This window comes from Lissotriton vulgaris, chromosome 8 (genome assembly GCF_964263255.1).
Source record: "Lissotriton vulgaris chromosome 8, aLisVul1.2, whole genome shotgun sequence".
NCBI lineage: Eukaryota > Metazoa > Chordata > Amphibia > Caudata > Salamandridae > Lissotriton > Lissotriton vulgaris.
In genome coordinates, this window is record NC_141696.1 from 480,490,046 (window position 1) to 480,513,254 (window position 23,209).

The 23,209-nt window shown below is 39.9% G+C and overlaps 1 protein-coding gene across 6 annotated transcripts in view; it reads left to right on the forward strand.

Annotated features, from left to right (window-relative positions):
• Positions 1–23,209, forward strand: part of EDAR (ectodysplasin A receptor) — a 494,038-nt gene that overhangs the window by 408,783 nt on the left and 62,046 nt on the right. For all 6 annotated transcript variants that reach the window (XM_086934280.1, XM_086934281.1, XM_086934284.1 and 3 more), the window contains one exon: positions 5,672–5,758. In XM_086934280.1, the coding sequence (XP_086790406.1) occupies positions 5,672–5,758 (87 nt within the window). The remainder of the gene's footprint in view (positions 1–5,671; positions 5,759–23,209) is intronic.

The window sequence follows — 23,209 nt, forward strand, 5'->3', positions numbered from 1 at the left end:
TTTAGCCATACCCCAGCATCTATATCCCTGTTGCTGTTCTTCTACAGACTATCTGGGAGGGGTGGGGAGCAACACAGAACCAGGGAAGAGGTATGTGCTCACAGAAGTAGCACAAGAGAGAAAGACGCAGTGAACCTCCACACACTGATTGCTGAATGAAAAAGAAAAAAGTAGTTCCTCAACTGTGAGTTGTGGAAGGATACAGGGCAGCCAATCAAAAGATTCATAATGAGGCTATGAAAGGAAAGTACAAGAAGAGGAAGGCACACTGTCAAATAAAGAGCAAGCAAATGGGAGTGACAATAAATTAACCAGTGGGTGGGCTGTAAGTCCAGTGTAAACTCACAATAGATCCTTGGCAACCAGACAGTTTGCACTGTCTGGTAGGCACGACCTAAAATGATGAAGGCATTTTATAATTTTAAGCACAGCATTCCATCACTGCATTGGTTTAATACACTCCAAGTAAACCAAAAATATGCAAAATCATCTCCTGAAACATGTTTAACTCTTATTACAGCTTGTCAGAGAAATAAATACTTTGTCCAACTACAAAGGGGTACTTGTTTGAAAGTCAAAAATAAAAATTCTGCAATCTTAAGATTCCACATAATAACGCAAACCACCAGCATAGAAAGCACAGTTGCTAATTCTATTGTTAAAAATTTTGCTGGAAATTGTTACTTTCTGGCTCAGCATAGATAGCAGTGGAGCTAATCCTATGCTTTAAATTGCTGCTTGAAACACAAACATTTGAGGTAGGCAGATTTAGAGTGTTGTTGGTTTTGTAGATGCACTCCATGAAAAAGAGCAGCTCTTCACTCAAAGAGGGGAACTACCCAGAATGTCCTAGCTAGTACTTTGCAAAAACAAGTTGTTATTTTCAAGTCCTACTTATGCATGACATTCATTTTTACAGAATTTTTAATGTCTTGCTGCTCAAAATATTGTACCAGAAATGCTGACGATCAAAGTTCTGAAACCACAAGTATACATTGGTAAGTAGAAAGATATCATAAAGGCATATATATGTCGAGTTAAGTAAATATTTACTTGTATATCCTTAGCTTTTGGGCATTTTAGTCCATTGATATCGTGGTAGCACGATACTTAAAACTCAATATTCTGGTTTCATACCAAGTGAAATCATGCACCCTTTAACACCCTGATAACATTATATGTTGATCACATAGTCCCACCCAAAGCCTATCCAAAGTGTATTTATTGCTGTTGAGGAATTAAGGAAAGGGCTAGGATTGGTAACTACACAACCTAAAATATGTGCTCTTTGCAGGGTCGGCTTTCGCGCTTGTGGCGCCCAATGCAACTATACTTGTTAGTGCCCCCAGTGACCTCATTCTCCATGAATTCCCTCAATACCACCCTTTAACGGTGACCCTCAATTCTCCATAACCTCTCTCCCTCACATGCGTTTCTTTTGGTTTATAGCATTACTCATACCAGTATATGGTGCCAGAGCACTTTACATCACACACAAGCTACACAGAGACAGTAAATCGCAAGTGTGTAAATCAGTGAATAGGAAATGTCACATCAGAAAGAGGACTACAGAGTATAGGAGTCACATGTCATCCATACTGATAGGAGGCAGTATACTTAAAGAGTGCTTGATCTGGAGAAGCACAGACTCAGAATTTAAAACGTACCACCATGGTTGGGGGTAGTCTTTACTAATAAGAATTGATTTCTACCCAAATGAACCCTTTTTGCAACATTGGGATAATGAAAGAAGGGGGCTGACCTATACTTCGCAGTTTCCAAGCACCTCTTTGATGACATGTAATAGCTCACTGTTCTATATTAGGATTTAATTTATAAATTGAAAGTAAGAAAAGGATCTCTCCGACAAAATCAGTAACCCACTGAACTTTTTACAATATACGCACTTGTGTGGTCTGCATGGTACACTAAGCTTTGCAGCAGGCATATTCATCCTCTGCACTACTTTATGAAGAGTCAAAACTTCCACTAGACAAAACTCGATCTGTCTCCAGCAGGTCGATTAATCACCATTGGCGTCTTGACATTTGTATTGCTGCCTAAAACCTTCTGGAGGCAAGGTATGCTTCAGCAAGTGCTTTTAAATGCACAATATATTTCACAACAGAGCGACCCCTGAAGTCAGCGCCTGGTGTGTTGGTTCTTAACACCATGCTTTATTTCTCGTTCTGTCCCTGCTTTCATGATCTCTGAAACTGGCTTAGGAAGGGCAGTGCTAGGGGTAGTAGCTGATGCCCCTGGCTACCCAAAATCGAAGTTCATGGATCTTTGCTTCAGCCCTCTCCACGATAGGCTGCAATATTGAATATGAATTCCCTACCCTGACAGTTTTTAAATGTTATGCAATGTGTTGTCTTTGGCAGAACTGGGTCTCTTACTTTTTCAGCTTGCGGCTGGTTGTGACCAGACTGCCAAAGAAAACACCCAGCAAAACATTTTCAACCTAATATCGGAGAGTAATAATTTATTGCTCCATGCACAGTATGAATCTGGGGAAACATTACAGGTGAGTGTTTTCTGCATCAGAGCCAATATGTCTTTCAGGCTTGTTAACCATTCCAAGCATCCCATATAAACGCTAAATGAATCTTTCTCCGTATTATTTCCATGGTGCTGCTACAATTACAAAGCAATCTTTGTTTTAAGAGAAACTACAAGTTGTCTGGGAAAAGAAGAAAGCTTTTTTAGACTAACATGAATTTTGTTTGCAAGGTTTTAGACCACAGATGTTCCCAACTCAGCCAGTCATTTTTAATATTAACCACATGGCTGCTGCGGGGATTTTTGCGCTGTGCTGCAAATTGCCATTTTGCTGGTGTCATGACGAGCTCAGCTCGTCATCAGCACACAACACCCGTGGGTGATGACGAGCTGAGCTCGTCATCAGCATCGAAAGGGTTAAACCACAATCACTTTACAAAGTCCTGTGGGGATGACTTACCAACACACGATGCTCACATATATAGAAGCTACCATCTGCAAGAAATGGCAAATAAGTGTGCTTTGTGCCAGTGCTAGTAGAGGAGAATGTGCATTGCATTGTTAGGATGGCATTGTCTAAAAGCAATTCAAGCATACCCTTAGGGTCCTTTAGAAGCATATTTGAGGATTGCCAGCACACTTTTATCACAGAACTTAGAGCCGGATTTATAGTTTTAGGAAGAAATTCTGTGTCATTAACATAATCGATATCCCATCTGCTGCATTACAAGAGCCATAGGGTACAATTCACTTGTAGCAAACAGGATATCTATCACCCTTGAGATGGAGCATCCCATGGGCCAAACTCTAAATCAGCCCTTTAGTGTGTAATGTACTCAGAAGTATATATCAAATGATTTAATTTTTCTGTCTAACAGTTTTTAGTATGTCATGCCAATTTAAACACATCTTTTATTGTTTTCATTATTAAGCTTAAGCATTGAAGTATATAAATATTGTTTTCACTATGTGACTTTATTCGTTCAATTTATATCATATTAGAAATGATCAGAATGGAATGGAATTATTTCATGATGGGGCATATGTTTTTCATCACATCTTACATTTGCAGTATATATCATTTAGCTGTCTCTGAATATATCAGTTCTGTTATCTGAATTACACACCTTATTCTATTTTCTATTTATTTCAATACGTGATGTATAATAATAACTTATTTACTGACCATGAAAGAATGGAAGGCTGAGTATGGCTTCCCTGAAAGCAAAATCGTGACTTTCAGATTACGTCAGATGTCTATAGCAAGCATTAACTTGCTGAGCCATCTTTCCAAATGCATCAGTATGTACACTGATATACAATATTAACTTTTCAGTATATAGTTTACTGGAGTCGGTGATGCGGCAAATGCATTGGTAACTCTGATATCTATCCCTAGCTGCCCCTCAGATGTAGCTCTTGCTCAGAGGATGGAAAATCTTTCTTTGTTGATGCTTAATATGTCCTAATGCAACTTGAATACAATGTCAACATAACATTCACCAGTCAGCCATATCAAGTTGTATACTTTTAAAACAGTTGTGTATGAAAACCTAAATATTTAACATTTAGTAAATTCATCCATCATGGGACAGATTAGACCAGGATTGAAGAACAGCTTATGCAAGAAAAGACAACTATATAAACCAATAATTGTTGACAAATGTTCATTTGCTCCTGCTGAAGAGGGGAAAGAGGACCGCTTTCTTCAAAAATACATCTGCTTTCATCCTATTCTGTTGACTCCCTTTCTAGATTGCCGGAAAAAAGGCCAATGGATCCCAATAGCCACTGTTCCAACATCCACAGAATCCTACACACAGAGGTGTCTATAATAGGGTCTCATATGAGAAAAAGATCCCACAACAGGGAAAATAAACCTTGCCAATCTTATACATTTTGATAGAAAATGAGTAATAAAGAGAATGAAAAAGGCAACAAACTCCTACTGAGGAACAGGAGGGAGAAAAGAGCCAGGTCAAATTTGAGAAATAAGATCCAGTAGAAAATTCCAGCAGCAAGGAGCAAAAATCAGGGACAAAAATGGAAGCAATGGGCCAATGAAAATGCAAAAAATAAGGGAACTAAATGCACTGCAACACATTTATCACTCCTCATTCTTCTTATATATGGTTGTAACATAAACTGCCATCAAAATATAAAGATCTAACTTCATGTTGGATGGGGATCCTCAGATAACATCCTATAGAATGACCACTATCTTGGAAAGAAACCGTATTCTGAAACTCTGTGTTGCGCTTGTGGGATAGGCTACTTCAACAGAATCTTTGACTACAACGATTTGAGAATATGAACTTCGGCATACATTGTACCAATATTTTTAGGATGCTTTGGTCTCTAGACTCAAAAAACAAATGCATAAATCTATCTGTTGCATGATCAAATGTTTGATTACTACTCTTATTAAGGGATTCACTTGTCATATTTTGCATTATGGTATAGTCTGGTGCATTTCTGAATGTCATTAGTCTGTCTGTCAGCTGTGGCATGTGGTAAAATACTGGCACAAATAGATTAAAATCGACTACTGTAAAAGGTGATGCTAAGTAGCTTGCTATGGCAGAATAACGAGGAATAAATTGTCACTCAGACGCCTTTGTCTGAGCATAATGCCAGATAAGGAACCCACATTGGCTACTCCTTACCATTAGAGGACTGAGTACAATAATAATGTCAAATAGGCCCACTTGATCTTCCTGTGCCTGGGAATAGATTACACCAACTGTGCCAAACAATACAAATTCTCCCTTGGAGGACACTGATGCCTGATAACCGTAAGAAACCATGAATCATTTTCTTGTGGAAAAGACAATTCCACTGGTGTGATGAAGAAGCCCCCTCTCTAGACGAATGTACTCCTCAGGATTAGTGCACTAAATATATTCTCTACTAAGACACATCCGTGCACGTTTATTGATTGATCAGATGTGAGTCTCTAAATGCTATTCTATACAAGGTAATTCGTGTTTGTTTAATGTAAATGTTTCTTGTTTTGAGTTATGAAACACACGTTTGAGTGCATATATACCTACCATAAACTTTTTATAGCTCCTTTTTGTAAAGTGTCTTTGTTTGCCATCCTGCATAGGCCATGTCCTTGTTTCCTTGTGCATCTGCCTCAGTAATCAAGGTTTTCCTTCCATTTCAGGTATGGCAGCCTCCTCAGTCCTCTCAGCCAGTGCCACCACTAGCACCACCACCAACACACTACCACCCCTCCATCATGCACAGAAAGGTAAGACCTTTTTACCAAAGCCTGAGGGAGCACCTAATAAACACTGCTGACCTGCCTGCTGCTGGGTACTGCTGATCTCCTGCTAAAATGCTGCCAAACTACAGGCGAACTACTGCTGAGATTCTATTGTGCGACTGCCCAACTACTGCTCAGCTACTACTAAACTGCTACAAAACTGCAGCTTGACCCTTGCTTACATACTGTTCAAGTATTTTCTGAAGTATGGACTGAGCTCTTGTTATATATAGAAATGTACAACCTTACTTCTGTTTGAGGACACACTCAAGACCTTTTTGTCAGCTATAAACAAATACTATGTAATAGATACAAATTGAAGCAATATTTATAGGCAAAATAGCCATTAAGGTGAATTATAAAAAGTAGACTTGCTACATATGGCTCAAATATGTGGCCAGGATCCATAAGCATCACATATATTTCATAAATATACAGATCTTAAAGTTCAACTGGATGTGATATTGAAAGAACCAATTACTTAAAGTAGGAGGAGCTATCACATATGTATGAATCTAATCCAAATATTGGGTGAGTTCTAGTCATATGAGCTCAATTTCAAGAAGCAATTAAATATTGATGGAAATCTACTTTGAATTAAAGATTAGAGCAATAAATGATTTGATTTTCACTGGTATTATCAGTCACTTCACACATAAGATGGGGATCTGGGTTATGAGCATTTTAAAGCATGCTTAAGAAGTCTTAACCTCAGGTTGATAAGCTCCAGCTTCCCATGCCGACTGAGGCAGAAGCACGCATTATTAACCATCTGCCTAACATGTAGGCACTGGTGGCCAATGGTTTTCCGGGAGTTTTCTACAAATGAGTTTCGAAACAAATGGTGCCTATTATATTAAAGGTCATAACAGAATGTACCTGAGGTGGGTCATCTCCAGCGTCATTGGATCATGCAATAATTGTGGTATTTCCTAAAAAGATGTACCTGAAACACTATGCCCCTTGTATTGATCTAATTTGCCTCTGGCACGCGTGGAAAATTTTGCAATAAACATGTGAAGGTTATATCAAAACTAGTATGTCTGGAACAACATGACTTTATACCTTGAGGGAGCACGTTGAACCCTCTTGATTTAGCTGTTGCAGTATTGGATGTGAGGCTTGCACAACACAGAATCGAAGCATTCAGCTTTTTATATTTAGATACGGGCTTCAATTGGGGTCGAACATAACACAGTAAGTGTCCTGCAGCTACAAAAGTTCTATATTAATGGGAGCAGTATGTGCTTCTTTGTGGTATACGTTAGATATCAAATTTTCATCAATTTTGACAGGCAAAAACGGCTGTATGATTGGAAACCTGGACCTAATTTAACTATAACTCTGTCCCTGAGTTATTTGTTTTCACAGTAAACCTTTGGATTACATCGGAAGTATGTATTTGTGCTATTGACCTGTCAGCTCAACCTAGCTGAATAATTGTCAATGAAAATAGGTGATGACACTTCTAAAGCAAGGAGGAGGCATGCTTGTGTTTATAATCAATCAATTATGTCAGTCAGGTGAAAAATGCAATGTTGAAAACCAGCATCATCAATTCACAAGCAGCAGTTATAAGCAGCTTCGAATTGTACTAATTGTAGCACACGCCAGTGCTTAATTTGTAAAAGAAAAACTGCTGAGGCCCAGAAGTCCATGGCCAGTGCTATTGTATGTCAGTATGCCTCAAACCAAGGCTGCGTAATCTCGATTCCACCTTATTCCTCTTTCACCTACCATCAGACACGTGCTGAATACTAAGGCGGGGTAATCTCGATTCCACCACATTCCTCTTTAATCCACCACCCTGCCTCTTTAGCTCACTCCTCCCCATCTTGCTCTGTGTCAGTGTGAAGAGGAAAACAAGTGCCGGTCCTACGAATGAGTACCAGTGGGCAGCACCTGCAATTAGGCTCAATAATAGGCACTGGGCACACCTATGACAATTGAATTCATATGCTAGGGGGTGATTATAGATGAATCTTTACAATTAATCTTTCATAGGCACAGCAGTATCTTTGACTCCTGGGATTACAGTAGGAAACTTGCACCTAGCTAACCTTGATTAGGTATCAGCAAAGGGCTATTGACTCTGTGTTCAATGAGATACTCCTCTGGGATTATACTGATGGCATAATATTTTTAATTTTCAACCGTTTTACAATTATTTTTCTTGTAAAACAAGCAAATTATTCAAAAGAACTTCCACTGAATGCAACCACCAACCTTCAATTCCCATTCCCTCTCTTAAATTCTCACCGCCCTCCACACCAGACCACTAATGGGCTTTGAAGGGAAGTTCTTCATTTATCAGTTTTCCAGGATCACATAAGATCCAAAAAGATCTGATCAATCCAGAAGCTCTCAAGGTTTGTGGGTACGTCCGGCCTCTGTAGTCTTTGTTTAAGTATGTGAGAACTGGGCGCCACATTTTAGTGAAAAGCCCAGATTTGTCTTCAAGGTTGTATACTATTTTCTCGTGCCCCAAGAGACCAGAGTTCATACGTTGGCTTCACAGGTTTCCCCCAGGGAGAAAGGATAGAGTTTAGCTGCCAGAAGGAGATGGGATATCCTCTTACCCACAGTGGAGTGTACGGGAAGAAGCCCGCTGATGGTCTACCATGTAGAGCTATTTCAAGAAGCTTATCTATGTCCTGATCATGGATCTGTGAAATGGCAGAGAAAATCTCATCACAATAGTCACCTAAGTGTGGGCAAAACCACAATATGAGCATTAGGGAGCCCGTCTCTCCACAACCTTGCCAGCAAGTGTCAGGAATGATAGGGTTAATGAGGTGACCGGGGTAAGGTACCCACAAAATAGTATTTTCTGTAGGCTATCTCTACCTCAAGCATGGTGAGCAAAAATGTGAGTACGAAGGACTATCACATGAAATTACATGGTGTTAAGTATTGTGTTAAAGTCTTTCTCCCACTGTAGTTGAGAAGAGGGTTTGTTTGCAATCATTGGGGAATTGAGTATGCTATAGATTTGAGAGACCAGGTGTTTGGGCGATGTGAGGCATTGGAGGAACTTTTCAAAAGGTGTAAGCATTCTGGTGGTACTTAGTTTGATGCAGCTCTGTGTGACCCGTGTCAGATGTGAATATAGTGAAAGTACTCGCTCTTGGTTATTCCAAATTGACATATTTTTAAAAGAATGACCCTGCAAATAATGTTCAATGGATCTCGAAAGCCAAGTTGGCATCATCAAACCACTGAACATTCTGAAATGGCTATTGTTTGTGGATATTAGCAATGCAGGACTGTGTAAACAGAACTGTCTTTTCCCTTTACACTGGATGGCCCCTTTGAGATGAGGCGTATAGCTAGATTTCTCAATATATTGCAGCTCTTAAGTTCCTTTTTTGCAAAAGTAATTAAATATGTTTTTGAGGCCAATTTTGTAGCTTACTGAGAAAGTTTTGTTTATAATTCTTTTTTGCATCCATAGAATATAAGTCTAAATTGCTTTATGCAATGTTTTATCAGTGATCTGAAAAAACCTTATTTATAAAGGCAATCTGAGATAAAGGTCTAACTTTACAACTTTTGGTATTCACAGAGGTTATTTATGAGTCGTATCTTTATGTCTGCAGTCGGACTGGAATCTACTCACCCGGGGCGGAATCTCCGCACCCGGGCGGAATCTCCGGCTCGGGCCGGAACACAATTTTTACAAAATGGACCATTAGGAACTTGAGATAAATGTAATTGGAGGTCATGAAAATCCGTTTGGACAGGGAAATGGGTGTGGGTCACATAATCTATTTTTTACATCTTCATTTACAAGAGAATCCAGCCTATTATCACAGTTATCATAAAAACCCTCCCAATCATAACTGCATTTCAAAAACTTGTTCCACACAACTGACCTATAAAGAACCCCACATCATTAATATGTCATTCAATTTAATTTCGATCCACCTACCTCAATTCAATAAACCATAAAAATAAGTGGAAGTCCAGGGCAGCAGATTTGTCACATTCTGTCTGCAATGTTGTTTCAGCTCAAAGTTGTGCAGCGGCTTTCATCACCACACTGAGAAAAATGATGGACAACTCAATCCTTAAAGTTCACACAGCGGCCTATAGGTTTGAATTAGCTTTGTGACATCATCACAAAATTAAGATGTTTAAAATGGAAAAATGCTTAATCAATGCAAATATACAACAACTTAAAACTCAGTCACTAAAATGTATTTGAGCAATTAGCAATGCTTTTTGGGGCAGGAAGAGATAGTATGATGGAATGGTAGTTAATCCTGCATTTTGCCGACCGGTTTAGATGCCTGTGATGCAGATTCTTTCAGCCCTGTGCCCCACAATACATTTTCAGTTCTATCTCCTACATAGTCAGTCGTGCATTATTTTGGAACCATTAATTTAAAGACATAAAAATGGTTCTTCGATGAAAAGAGTATGCCAGTGAGAGAAGAACAATAGATGGCATCTTTAGCAGCTGATGATGCCAAGCAGATAGAGTTCAAGAGTTGAAGAATGCAAGTCCTTTTTTGGGATTAAAGACAAACAGTGCTGTGGGAAGGTTAGCTTTCTGAGCAGAAATGTGACTGGGTGCAGCATACAACAATTAACATCTAAATCCGTGATTTAGCTGAAATGGGATATTGTTAGGGATCCTGTAGAATCACCTGTAAAATAATTGTATTTATACAAAATTAATCGCCTTAAATTGAGTTAATATGGCACAAGTTGTAGGCATAAGGTAAAATACAAGGAGACAATGGGAAGGGGTCCCCTCGAACCTTTTATGAGCTGAAGAAGGCTCATTTCAAGAAGTCTTTTTTAGACCTCGTTTTATAAATTATAGATGTTTCTTGTTACAGAAGTTTCATGGGTAGTATATTTATTTAGTTAGTTAGTTATTATGAAGTTACACAAAATGCTTTGTGTCCCATTTCAGTTACTTCAGAACATTTGACAGACGTTTGGAACTGTGTATTAATATAGGAGGGAGACATGTTTTTATGACTGCAGAGACTCCGCACATAACAAGATAGGACAGGCCTATCTTTTTATGTGCGGAGTCTCTCCAGTCATAAAATTACTATTAGAAGAATTAAACTCGGAGTTTGTGAATACCAAAGAAATAGTAAACTTACAGAAACATGAAATTTTACATTTGTGAATCAAGCCCTGGTTTAGTAAAATGACTTGTTGAGAGTAGTTACAGAGAACAGGAATTGAAAAGCAAAGTATTCAAGTCAGCACAATAACATGAGTTATATGATTTACAAAAGCTCTAAAGATCTATATCCCTCCCAGCTGTACATAGACAAGTCATTTATAGTTTGGTGGTAATCGGCGATTTTCCCATCTTGCCAAACTCAAGGTCACCCAACTCATATAGAGGTGCTGCTACCAATGGAGCCACCACTGTTGGCCAGTGAGATGCGGCAGCTCATCAGCCACAGGGACAAACGTGTCGTGCATCAGGAGGTCTGAGTTATTTACTGCGGTCCTCCAGATGCAAATTTTCTCTATCTGGCTCGGTTCTGTGAGAAGTGAAAGACCCTGGCTGGGAAAACAAATCCTATCCCCGTGTACTGGGCCAAAACTCACTAAGCCCCAGTGTCATCAATTTTATTTTTATTTTTTTAAGGGTGAAAAAACAAAAAATTAAGCATACCAGCCCTATGGTGGTTTGTTTCTACAGAACAACGTGTTAAACTTATATTGTGAAAGTAAGTTAGGTCAGGATATAAAACTACCTTGCATGATTTGGCAGCTGTGAAACGATGGTCTTGGATTACTGCATGTAGTGTTGCTGACAGTGGGGTGTACCACTGCAGCACACGCCCCCTCCCACTGTTCATGAATAATTTACCCCTAGAGCGTAAGGGGTCTGTGGTACAGTCCAGGCGTAAGCGTGGACACGCAAGTTAAGTAATAAAAGGCCCAGGGCTCTGGGCGTGGTCAGGTTAGTTACTGCCACCAACAGCACCACACGTGTCTTGTGTCCGTCTATCCATAGGCCCGGACTGGGACACTACACTGCATTACAATTGCATCTGAAATTTGATATTACGGTAAATAACACAGGGGCTGGAAGTACGGATGCAGGGGCTGCTGCAGAAAAATATCCTTGCTGGGGTTCAGAAAGTGAATGTGAAATAAAGATGCATTTAATTTTGTTTTTATCATGTCACATTTTCTGTGCTTTAGAAAAGGTCAAATGATAGGCTACATCTTCTGAACAACTGCTGCTTACTCTTTTAACATCGAGATTGGTGTTTACTTTTCCTTCTCTGACTGCAAAGTTAGAGGGTTTTCTATTGTGACCTATCTGACAATCTTGCTGGAGTACAGGGAGTGTGAAAAGAAAGGCTGCGGGATATCAGTTTTTTCTAACACACAACATAATTTAAATACCTGTAAATGAACTGTACAAATATTTCAAAATATATCAGCAGTTAGGAAAGAACAAATGAAACACTTTTTTTAAATTCTGAAATGTGATCGAAACAAAGATTTTTAGTAGGATCAAAGCAAATCAAGACCCATTACTTATTGGTAGACCACAATAAATATTTGCGAAAACCCAATTTCCACACTTTATTATTGTGCAATTTATAGTTTACCACTAAAACATTAAATCAGTGCGAATTTTTTGAACATATCAATGGGAAATATATGTCTGTACATGACAGTGCGCTTCTACACCATGCTTTAGTAATATACGTACGAGAGTGTGCCCCAAACTGTACCACCAGGTACATACTATACTCGTACCACTCTTCTGCTGACGTGGCTCAGTTGCGACACTTGTTCTATGTGTGACGCTTTGAATTTGTACAAACCCTATGACTACATTGGCGTACCATTGATGGCAGCGCCCCCACACTGACAATTGTTCAAGTACCACTGGTGCATACGGAATGATAACCCTGTCTGCAGTGTATAGGTTTTGCCTTTTTGAGGGGTGGCACAAAATCAAATGCACTGATTATTTTTCTGTATTATTGGTCTTTATGGTATTTTTGCAGTTCATTGTATAGCTGATGGAACAACGTTGAAATGCTGCTGTTGGAACAGTTGTGTTACACAGCCATATCTTCTTTCATCATTACCAAGCACAATAGAAAGGTGTAAAATAAAAAAATTGCACACTTACAAGGTTTGCTCCCTTCTAGTGTGGCAGTCTGTAGTGTGACACTAGTTGGAGGGAGCACATGGTCTGGCATTTTACAGAGCTTCTTGGAATTGACAGAGAAGGAGAAGTAGATCAGAGACTAATCATTGCTTCTGTGAACCTGAGGATGATAGTTAACAGTAGGGTGGGGTGGTGATAGGTCTCTGGCATCTTCTGGTAAGAGTATGTGAGTGATGTGTCCTTTGGCTCTAGTTTTTTTTCATGTTCCCCGTGCCACAATTTGCCATATGCACTCAGACATAAGCCTTGCTGAGAGGTGTTCCTCCTCTGTCTCGTTTGCTCACAAGCCTCTTCCTGTTGTTCCCTGGCTAACTTCCCCAACATCCGCATAGTTAATTTGCATGTATATTCTGTCTATGTAGTAAATCAGAGCAATGGAATCCATGCACTGTCCTTCATTAACTTGGTTTCTCTTTCATCTGTGTGGTGCAGACTTTCAGCAGTCATTTGTGCTTTTCCTATATCCTTTACTGCTCTGTGTTATTGGCCACTCACAGTGCAGTATTGCGTATTTATGTCTAGTCATTTGGCAGAAACAAAAAACGCTGTTTTCGGTGAAATGCTGTGACACAGAATCAATATTAATCTTTATCACCACAAAACTGTTAGGTGCCTGAGCGAGTTATAGTGTCAACTTTGCCCCAGTAACAAAGTTCCTTTTAGATTCTTTGTTCTGTAACATTACTGCCCTTTCAGTACCAAATAACATACATTTGATGAGGTTACCGTCAGCAGATAGTTTGCCACAAAATAATTGTGTATATATATATATATATATATATATATATATTCACTGAAAAAACCATAGGTTATAGACCATATATAGTTAGGAATTTGCATTTACAAAACCTTGAAAATTCACTGAAAAAACCATAGGTTAGAGACCATATATAGTTAGCTGGACATTTTATTGACATAAAACCAATGAAATTCCATATATAGTTAGTTGCACTAACTATATATCGCGCACCCGCAATCCACTGCTGATGATGTCACATATTACATCATTCATGACATGGTCAGTGACATCACTGATGACATCACTGATGACATCTCAAATGACATCACTGATGACATCTCAAATGACATCACTGATGACATCATCTAGTGTCTGTGTGTTTTTGTAAAGTTTAAATATGTTTTACATATTGAAGAATGAGTGGATGTATGGAAGACTGAGTGTGTGTGTGGCTGGCTGGGAGGTGTGTGACTCTGTGCATATCAATGTGTACTTGTATCAGTGATTGTATAAGAGAGTAAGTATGTGTTAGTATATGTGTGAAAAGTATGGTGTTCTGTGTTTAACTGTATAGATGAGGAAATCGAAGTGTGATTGATTCTTCACAGGACTGACTAGGTGTATGAGTGCATATGATAGTCTTGTAATAATGAGTGACTGTATGTATGAGTGATTGTATGGGTGAATGAGTGAATGTGTGTGTAGACGTAGGAATCAGTGAGTGCGTATGTAGTAACTGGTATTGGTGTGTCATGATGTCATCAGTGATGTCATTTGAGATGTCATCAGTGATATCATTTGAGATGTCATCAGTGATGTCATCAGTGATGTCACTGAAGTATGGTGTTCTGTGTTTAACTGTATAGATGAGGAAATGGAAGTGTGATTGATTCTTTACAGGACTGACTAGATGTGTGAGTAACTCCATGGATGAGTGGCAGTGTGTGAGTGTCTGCATAGGTGTATGAGTGCATATGATAGTGTTGTAATAATGAGTGACTGTATGTATGAGCGATTGTATGGGTGAATGAGTGAATGTGAGTGTAGACGTAGGAATCAGTGAGTGCGTATGTAGTAACTGGTATTGGTGTGTCATGATGTCATCAGTGATGTCATTTGAGATGTCATCAGTGATGTCATCAGTGATGTCATTTGAGATGTCATCAGTGATGTCATCAGTGATGTCACTGACCATGTCATGAATGATGTAATATGTGACATCATCAGCAGTGGATTGCGGGTGCGCGATATATAGTTAGTGCAACTAACTATATATGGAATTTCATTGGTTTTATGTCAATAAAATGTCCAGCTAACTATATATGGTCTCTAACCTATGGTTTTTTCAGTGAATTTTCAAGGTTTTGTAAATGCAAATTCCTAACTATATATGGTCTATAACCTATGGTTTTTTCAGTGAATTTCATTGGTTTTTAAAAGCTAATATCTATAGCTGTAAAATATATTCTTTATTACGTGACGTATCACGTAGCCACGTGAGACGCCTCATGACGCGTCGCATAACCGTGACGTATCGGCTCTGCAGCGCAAACAAAACCCGTAACGTAAGCGTGCCGGAGCACGCTTACAGATATATATATTTTTTTTAACCTTAATTAGACAAAATCCACACGTGCACATATCTTGAGGCCTTGCAAAGGCACATCAAACAAACAGTCCCTACAATTTTGTCAAGTTTGCTGGAAATCTATTCCCTTAATTTTTTTTTTACTGTTTCTCTTGGTTTTCCCCTTGTTACGCTTACCGGGACGCTACCCGGTACGCGAACCGGACGCTCCAAAAACACAAGATGGCGGACTCCCGTTACGCTGCCGGTTAGCTGCCCGGTTCGCGTACCGGGAAGCGCCTCTACTGCGAAAAATCGCGGGGGACTTTAATATCCCCCTCATCAATCCTAGGGGGTCAGGAGGGGTTTACCTTGCCCCCTTTCCTTCATTTCCCCCTTCTTTTTTCACCACATCTTGTCTCTCGAACCTACCGAGAGACAAGATGGCGGCCGCTCCGGACTGTTTACAATGTTGAAAGCTACGCTGCCGGTTAGCTGCCCGGTTAGCTGCCCGGTGAGCTGCCCGGTTCGCGTACCGGGACGCTCCTCTACGGCGTAAAATTGCAAAAAAATTATTTATTTTTTTTTGCCCCGCGGGGCACTTTAATATCCCCCTCATCAATCATAGGGGGTCAGGAGTGGTCTACCTTGCCCCCTTTCCTTCATTTCCCCCTTCGTTTTTCACCACATCTTGTCTCTCGATCGTACCGCGAGACAAGATGGCGGCCGCTCCGGACTGTTTAGAATGTTGACAGACACCGGAGAGCCAATCAGCTTCGCTTCGCGAAGTTCCGTTACGCGTCAGGTACGCAAACCGGGGCGCTAACCGGAGCGCTGTCACAGATATATCTTTTTTTTAAACGTTAATTTCTCAAAATCCACTGGAGCACATATATTGAGACATAGCAAAGGCACGTCGGGCAAACCATATCTACAATTTTGCCAAGTTTCATGTAAATCTATTCAGCCGTTCGAGCTAAAAGTGAGTCCAACCGCCCTATGGAAAAATTAATGGGAAAAACGTGTTTTGGGACCCCCCTTGTTTCTCGGCTCCCCCCTTGACGAAACCCCCCCAAATTTTCAGGGGCTGTTCAGAAACGAAATGTGCCATTTTCCTGAAAATTTCAGCCAATTCCGTCCACAAACGCCAAAGTTATTAGACATAGAATTTTCAGAAATCCCATAGAGAAAAAATCCTAACTATATATACCCACTGGCTATCGCCAGTAGGTAATATACATATATAAACATATATAATCTGCATATCTATATAAATATAAATGCATGCATACATATACATATATGCATACATATGCATGTTATTTACATGAAAGTTTTAAAAACACTAATAAAAGCAAAGCTAAAAAGCCACCTCATTACAAACAGAATGGCTTTAACTTAAACGAGGGCGAGATCTATTGCATTTTCAATGCTTGTTTACTTTGGTTCTATCAAGAAGGCATTCAGATGTTTCACACATTTGCCATAAATTCTGAATGTTAGCACTCTAGTTGCTCATTAGATCACTGTAGTAAAGCTAGTGCTCACCAGGGAAGTCTGCTGCTAATCATGGTTTGCAGCCATTTTCCCGCATTTTTTATCCCGCAGACTTTCAGTCCGCATACCATTATCCCGCAAGGTCATTGACCTCGCATACCATTATCCCGCATTTTTTCAAAACGCATGTGCATTTATCGCGCATGCCTTTACAAAGAATTACGTTTTAAAGGCATGTATGGTAAATGCATTTGCGTTGTGAAAACCACGATGACGAGAGAGGTAAGTGGGTTTGTGTTAATTTTTTCGTGGGTTAGTGATTGTGTAGTGTAGTGTAGTGTTGTGTAGTGTAGTGTTGTGTTAGTGTAGTGTAGAGTTGTGGTGGTTGTTTAGTGTAGGGTCATGCTGGGGGTAGTGTTTTAGGGTTTAGGGTTGTGTTGTAGTGTTTGCGTAGTGTAGGGTCATGCTGGGGGTAGTGTTTTAGGGTTTAGGGTAGTGTTGTAGTGTTTGCGTAGTGTAGGGTCATGCTGGGGGTAGTGTTTTAGGGTTTAGGGTTGTGTTGTAGTGTTTGCGTAGTGTAGGGTCATGCTGGGGCTAGTGTTTTAGGGTTTAGGGTAGTGTTGTAGTGTTTGCGTAGTGTAGGGTCATGCTGGGCGTAGTGTTTTAGGGTTTAGGATAGTGTTGTAGTGTTTGCGTAGTGTAGGGTCATGCTGGGGTGTAGTATTTTAGGGTTTAGGGTAGTGTTGTAGTGTTTGTGTAGTGTAGGGTCATGCTGGGGGTAGTGTTTTAGGGTTTTGGGTAGTGTTGTAGTGTTTGCGTAGTGTAGGGTCATGCTGGGGGTAGTGTTTTAGGGTTTTGGGTAGTGTTGTAGTGTTTGCGTAGTGTAGGGTCATGCTGGGGTGTAGTGTTTTAGGGTTTTGGGTAGTGTTGTAGTGTTTGCGTAGGGTCATGCTGGGGTGTAGTGTTTTAGGGTTTTGGGTAGTGTTGTAGTGTTTGCGTAGTGAAGGGTCATGCTGGGGGTAGTGTTTTAGGGTTTTGGGTAGTGTTGTAGTGTTTGCGTAATGAAGGGTCATGCTGGGGGTAGTGTTTTAGGGTTTTGGGTAGTGTTGTAGTGTTTGCGTAGTGTAGGGTCATGCTGGGGGGTAGTGTTTTAGGGTTTTGGGTAGTGTTGTAGTGTTTGCGTAGTGTAGGGTCATGCTGGGGGTAGTGTTTTACGGTTTAGGGTAGTGTTGTAGTGTTTGCGTAGTGTAGGGTCATGCTGGGGGTAGTGTTTTAGGGTTTAGGGTAGTGTTGTAGTGTTTGCGTAGTGTAGGGTCATGCTGGGGGTAGTGTTTTAGGGTTTAGGGTAGTGTTGTAGTGTTTGTGTAGTGTAGGGTCATGCTGGGGGTAGTGTTTTAGGGTTTAGGGTAGTGTTGTAGTGTTTGCGTAGTGTAGGGTCATGCTGGGGTGTAGTGTTTTAGGGTTTTGGGTAGTGTTGTAGTGTTTGCGTAGTGTAGGGTCATGCTGGGGGTAGTGTTTTAGGGTTTAGGGTAGTGTTGTAGTGTTTGCGTAGTGTAGGGTCATGCTGGGGGTAGTGTTTTAGGGTTTAGGGTTGTGTTGTAGTGTTTGCGTAGTGTAGGGTCATGCTGGGGGTAGTGTTTTAGGGTTTAGGGTTGTGTTGTAGTGTTTGTGTAGTGTAGGGTCATGCTGGGGGTAGTGTTTTAGGGTTTAGGGTAGTGTTGTAGTGTTTGCGTAGTGTAGGGTCATGCTGGGGGTAGTGTTTTAGGGTTTAGGGTAGTGTTGTACTGTTTGTGTAGTGTAGGGTCATGCTGGGGGTAGTGTTTTAGGGTTTAGGGTAGTTTAGTTGTTTAGTGTATGCTAAAGGCATATTCGTTCTAAAAGTTTTCGTTATTTTAATTTGCGGCCTAATAGTACATGCGGGATTTTTTTTGCGGACTGATGGTATGCGGGATTTCGTCATATATTCGCTAATCATACTTTCTATGGCAAAATGAACCCCCTCATTTTGTTCCTTTTTAAATTAAATGTTTTAAGAGTTTCCACTTTATTCCAATCAAGATGGCTTCAGGTGTGCCATACCTTTGTAATAAGTAGGACTGTTAGCACTCTAGTTGTTCTTTAGAACACTCTGGGACATTCTGTCATTGGGCAATAGTTGGGCTACATCTGGCTGATATTTGGGCTACATTTGTTTTTTTTGTCTCTGGTGGCCATCTTTGGGCTACATTGGGCTACATTGGGCTACATTGGGCTACATTTGGGCTCCAACATATATATAGACCAATGTAGCCCAATATATATTTTTCAAAGTTAATTTTCGTAAAAACCACTGGAGCCTATATCTTGAGACATAGCAAAGGCACATCGGGCTACCAGTCCCTACAATTTTGCCAAGTTTGGTGTAAATCCATTCAGCCGTTCAGGCTAAAAGTGAGGCCAACCGCCCTATGGAAAATTGCAAGGGAAAAACACGTTTTGGGACCCCCCTTTTTTCTCGGCCCCCCCTTGACGAAACCCCCCCAAATTTTCAGGGGCTGCTCAGAAACAAAATGTTCCATTTTCCTGGAAATTTCAGCCAATTCTGTCCTCAAACGCCAAAGTTATTCGACATAGAATTTTCAAAAATCCCATAGGAAAAAAATCCTAACTATATATACCTACTGGCTATCGCCAGTAGGTAATATATATATATATATATATATATACATATATATATATATATATATATATATATATATATATATATATATATATATATATGCCAAGAACTTCGTTGCTTACACCAGGAAACTGGACTGGAGATAAAATAACGAACCGGACCCAACCAGGTATTTTCAGCGCATATTTTTATTTATTGTGCAACCTCTTGTCCGCCATGACGCGTTTCGGGCCCTGGAGCCCTTGATCACATGACATGGTCGTGATTCACCTCGTGATTTTAAAGTACAGGAAACGATCACATGATCCCAGGCCTATAGAAATAAACAACATACTTCTGCCTAATCCAAAGCTTTCAACCGTCATCTGTATGTTATAGAATTTTTACATTAACATTTTCATTATTTTACGGTATCTTTGTTGACTTCTCCCTCGTTATTGAAACTCCAGACACATGTGCAAAATTCACAATAAATAGATAAAATATGTAAAATATATATAAATATGTGCAAAGTTGCAGATATAAAACATTAAACAATCTCCATTTTAGCAGCAATGACACTTATATACACCAACAATATTTCATTGTATATACACACGTATTTACGTTATTATCGGAATTTCTGAACACATATGTATAATACATTGAATTCATAATTATTACACTAGATAAAAACGGTTTTATTGTGTGCAAAGTTGGCAAATAAAGTGCAAATATTGGCCACTAAACTCTATTCGGTCTGGACTTGGGTATATCATAAGGGAGAGTGGTTTGTACATTGCCCAAGTGGGCTTTAGTGACTTATGGATTACTGCTACTACACTGCCTGGGAAATCAATATTAATCCTGTACCTATGTTAAAGAAAAAGTTGTGTAGTGTACCATAGTGGCAAATTAAACTAAAATGTGTTAAAACAAGGCAGTACTTGATGTTTGTTAGTTTGATGACCTCACTTGCCCGAATTTCCATTGGGCATATGTATCTCTGGACAGCTCTATAACAAATGTCATTTTATGATTGTTACTTATAGACATGTGTACAAATCTTCCGTCGCATTGAGGCCATTTGGTGTCTTGGTGTCCAGCTCCAGAATGTATTGGGTTTCAAGTAGTCTTAAATAAGCTTCCCTGTTGCCCCCTCTACGTAGTGGCGGCACCATATCTATTGCGTAATACTTGAGGCAGTTCACATCTCCTCTGTGGCATAGGTTCACATGTCTTGCCACAGGGTAAGCTTCATCTTTATTAATTACCGCTCTCATGTGCTGTAGTATGCGCTTGTGCACTTGTAGCTTAGTGCTACCCACGTAACACAGCCCACAACCGCATTCCAGTACATAAATAACATGATCCGATTTGCATGTTATCTTTTTAGTAATTGGAATCTCAGCTTCACTAAATGGGGACCTATATGATGTTTTATTTTTTCCTATGGTACATGCCTTACACACTGCGCATTTTAAGAAACCCTTGCTTTTTCTGAGCCAGTTATCCTTAATTGATACTTCTGGGCTGCTCTTTACCAGCATGTCGTTCATGGATCTGGCACGACTATAAGTTATCGCTGGATAAATCGCCACCGTTTTTCCTATCACAGGATCCCCTGTGATTATAGGCCAGTTCTTTCTGACAATGTTCTGTAATTGCCTATGTTGGCGACTATACTCAGTAATGAGTCTAGGTTGGCTACCAGCGTTTTTTGTCGCTATATTTTCTACCTCCACATTTGCTTCTGTGGTGGGAATAATATTAGCTTTGTTGGCCCTTTCCATTGCCTTTTGCACCAAACTCTCTGCATAGCCTCTTTGTAGGAACCTTGTTTTGCTATCATTCTGTGCTATTGAACAGGCAGCATCTGTGCTACAAATTCTTCTAATCCTCAGCATCTCCCCATACGGGATGCTTCGGATTAGATGGTTGGGGTGCTGACTAGACGCGTGGAGGACTGTGTTACCTGCAGTTTCCTTACGATGTAATTTGGTCTGCAGTTCTCCTCCTTCTACGTATACTTCTACGTCTAAGAAATTGACCTTGTTGTCACTTATTGTACCTGTGAAGTTCAAATTCAGTTCATTGTTATTAATGTCTTCAATGAATTGTTCAGCTTCACTAGACGACCCCTTCCATATTATAAAGAGATCGTCTATGAATCTGTACCATGCTGTCACTTTGTTGGACATAACCTCTGCAAAGGCTTTACCCAGGACCTGCTCCTCCCACAGCCCCATGTGTAAACATGAGTAACTGGGGGAGAAGCAGGCCCCCATTGCCACTCCTCTCAACTGTTGGAACATTTGGTTTTGGAAAAGAAAATAATTATTATTCAAACACATTTCCAACATCTCAATCAACATTTTGTTATGCTCCAACATACACACTGGTCTTTTGCTGAGAAAGTATTTGACTGCCCCCAGACCATCAACATGGTTAATACTTGTGTAGAGAGAAGTTACATCTAGTGTGATTAAAAGATATTCAGTTTTCCACACTATTGTCTTAATTTTCTGCAAAAAGTCCATAGTGTCTTTGATATAGGATGGCAAGGATTTTACAAAGTCTTGAAGGAAATGATCAATGTAGCGGGACACGTTTTCAAATGTCCCACCCCGGGCCGATATAATGGGCCTTCCCGGTGGTTTAATACTATCCTTATGGATCTTTGGAATTAGATAGAACACCGGGATTATCGGATGATTCGTTTTTAAAAATTTCAATTCATCTCCACTCAAGAGTCCTTGGCCTCTCCATGAGTATAGCTTGGTATTGAGCTTTTCCCATGACAATTTAAATGTTTGTCCATCACTTCTACTATAGTATATATATATATATATATATATATATATATATATATATATACGTTAGAAGGGGTCCCCCACACAGTAAAGTCCCAGGAAACACAGAAGACTCGCACTCCAGGGTCCGTTAATTGGCGACACGTTTCGACCATGCGGTCATCTTCGTTAGCCAGCCACATAAACACACAGTCACCATTTTAAAGTGCACTAGGGGAGTAGTGGAAACTGACATAGGACCACAACCCAATTAGAACTACAATAGTCGTGAAGACTACAAATGAAGTGAAAGAAAGACTCAGTGGTGCAAAGGCCTGCATAACATTGGTGCTTGAAATTAAATGTAAGTGACATTGTCATGTTTAAATAAATAAACAAGCAATTGTAAATTAAATATTTACACTAAACAAATAAATTCAATTGTGTTACAGCTAAGTGGCCAAATTCTAAGCACTAGATCAGGTGTCTACATATTTGCACCACATCGAGTCCAAATGTACAACAATATAAAAAACATCAAACTTGGAGGTCAAGTGGCCGTTTGTTGTCTCTTGGCAAGAAGAATCTATTACATATCTGACATTTGGTCAGTACATTTAATCATGAGAAAGGTGGGAAAAGAAATTGAGTTTACACACAGGACAAATTCTATGTCACGGCCAGGTGGCCAATCTTTCTATATAACTTAACAAACTGCCAAGAGAATATATCCGAAATCGTATGTCCTATGGGATGGGGCTAGGTCATAGGGAGTGAGGGGGTAGCCCGGCTTAAAAAGCCAATCCAGGGAAATGGCTAGATGTAAACAAAAGGTGCTAAAATCAATCTTTTAGCACTGTGAATAGTGCAGGAGGTGAACCCTATATTATCTGTTCAGAGCCTAACAGGACCTACAACAAAGGTATAAATTTGGGTGTGATTGTGCAGTTAAAACGTGGGGTAAGGTAGTGTGCAAACGAGGGAATGAGGGAAATTTTAGCCAAAGTGAGGTAGTGATGGGTTGCTCAT